Genomic DNA, 331 nt, shown 5'->3' with positions numbered 1-331 from the left:
TATCTATTCAGGTGATTATACATTAATGAAAACACACCTATGATTATTATGTTCCATTTCTGCCAATAGATCCTCCTCAATGTTACTTTTAAACTACTTCTGAATGAGTGTAACATGTGTGGCACTGCGTGGAGTTATGATATCACGTTAAAAGCTTTAGTTTGGGGCTCTGCAGGTGTTTGCTGCTCACTCTCTCTCAGTCTGTGGGACTTTGGTCTTACACTTTTCAGAGTAGGCGATCTTCACTACAGGATTTGGTCCATCGTCCTGAGGAACAGGCTCCAGATCAGCCCACTCCTTTCTGTCCCTGAAACACACACACACACAGAGA

The 331-nt window shown here is 42.6% G+C and overlaps 1 protein-coding gene across 1 annotated transcript in view; it reads right to left on the bottom strand.

The window, feature by feature from the left end:
* fnta (farnesyltransferase, CAAX box, alpha) overlaps positions 1–331 on the bottom strand; it is a 5,117-nt gene that overhangs the window by 4,252 nt on the left and 534 nt on the right. The window contains exon 2 of the mRNA XM_035669562.1: positions 222–307. Within this exon, the coding sequence (XP_035525455.1) occupies positions 222–307 (86 nt within the window). The remainder of the gene's footprint in view (positions 1–221; positions 308–331) is intronic.

This window comes from Morone saxatilis, unplaced genomic scaffold (genome assembly GCF_004916995.1).
Source record: "Morone saxatilis isolate NCDOM2014 unplaced genomic scaffold, NCSU_SB_2.0 Contig22, whole genome shotgun sequence".
In the NCBI taxonomy this organism is placed as follows: domain Eukaryota; kingdom Metazoa; phylum Chordata; class Actinopteri; family Moronidae; genus Morone; species Morone saxatilis.
This window is presented reverse-complemented; position numbering and strand designations above follow the sequence as displayed.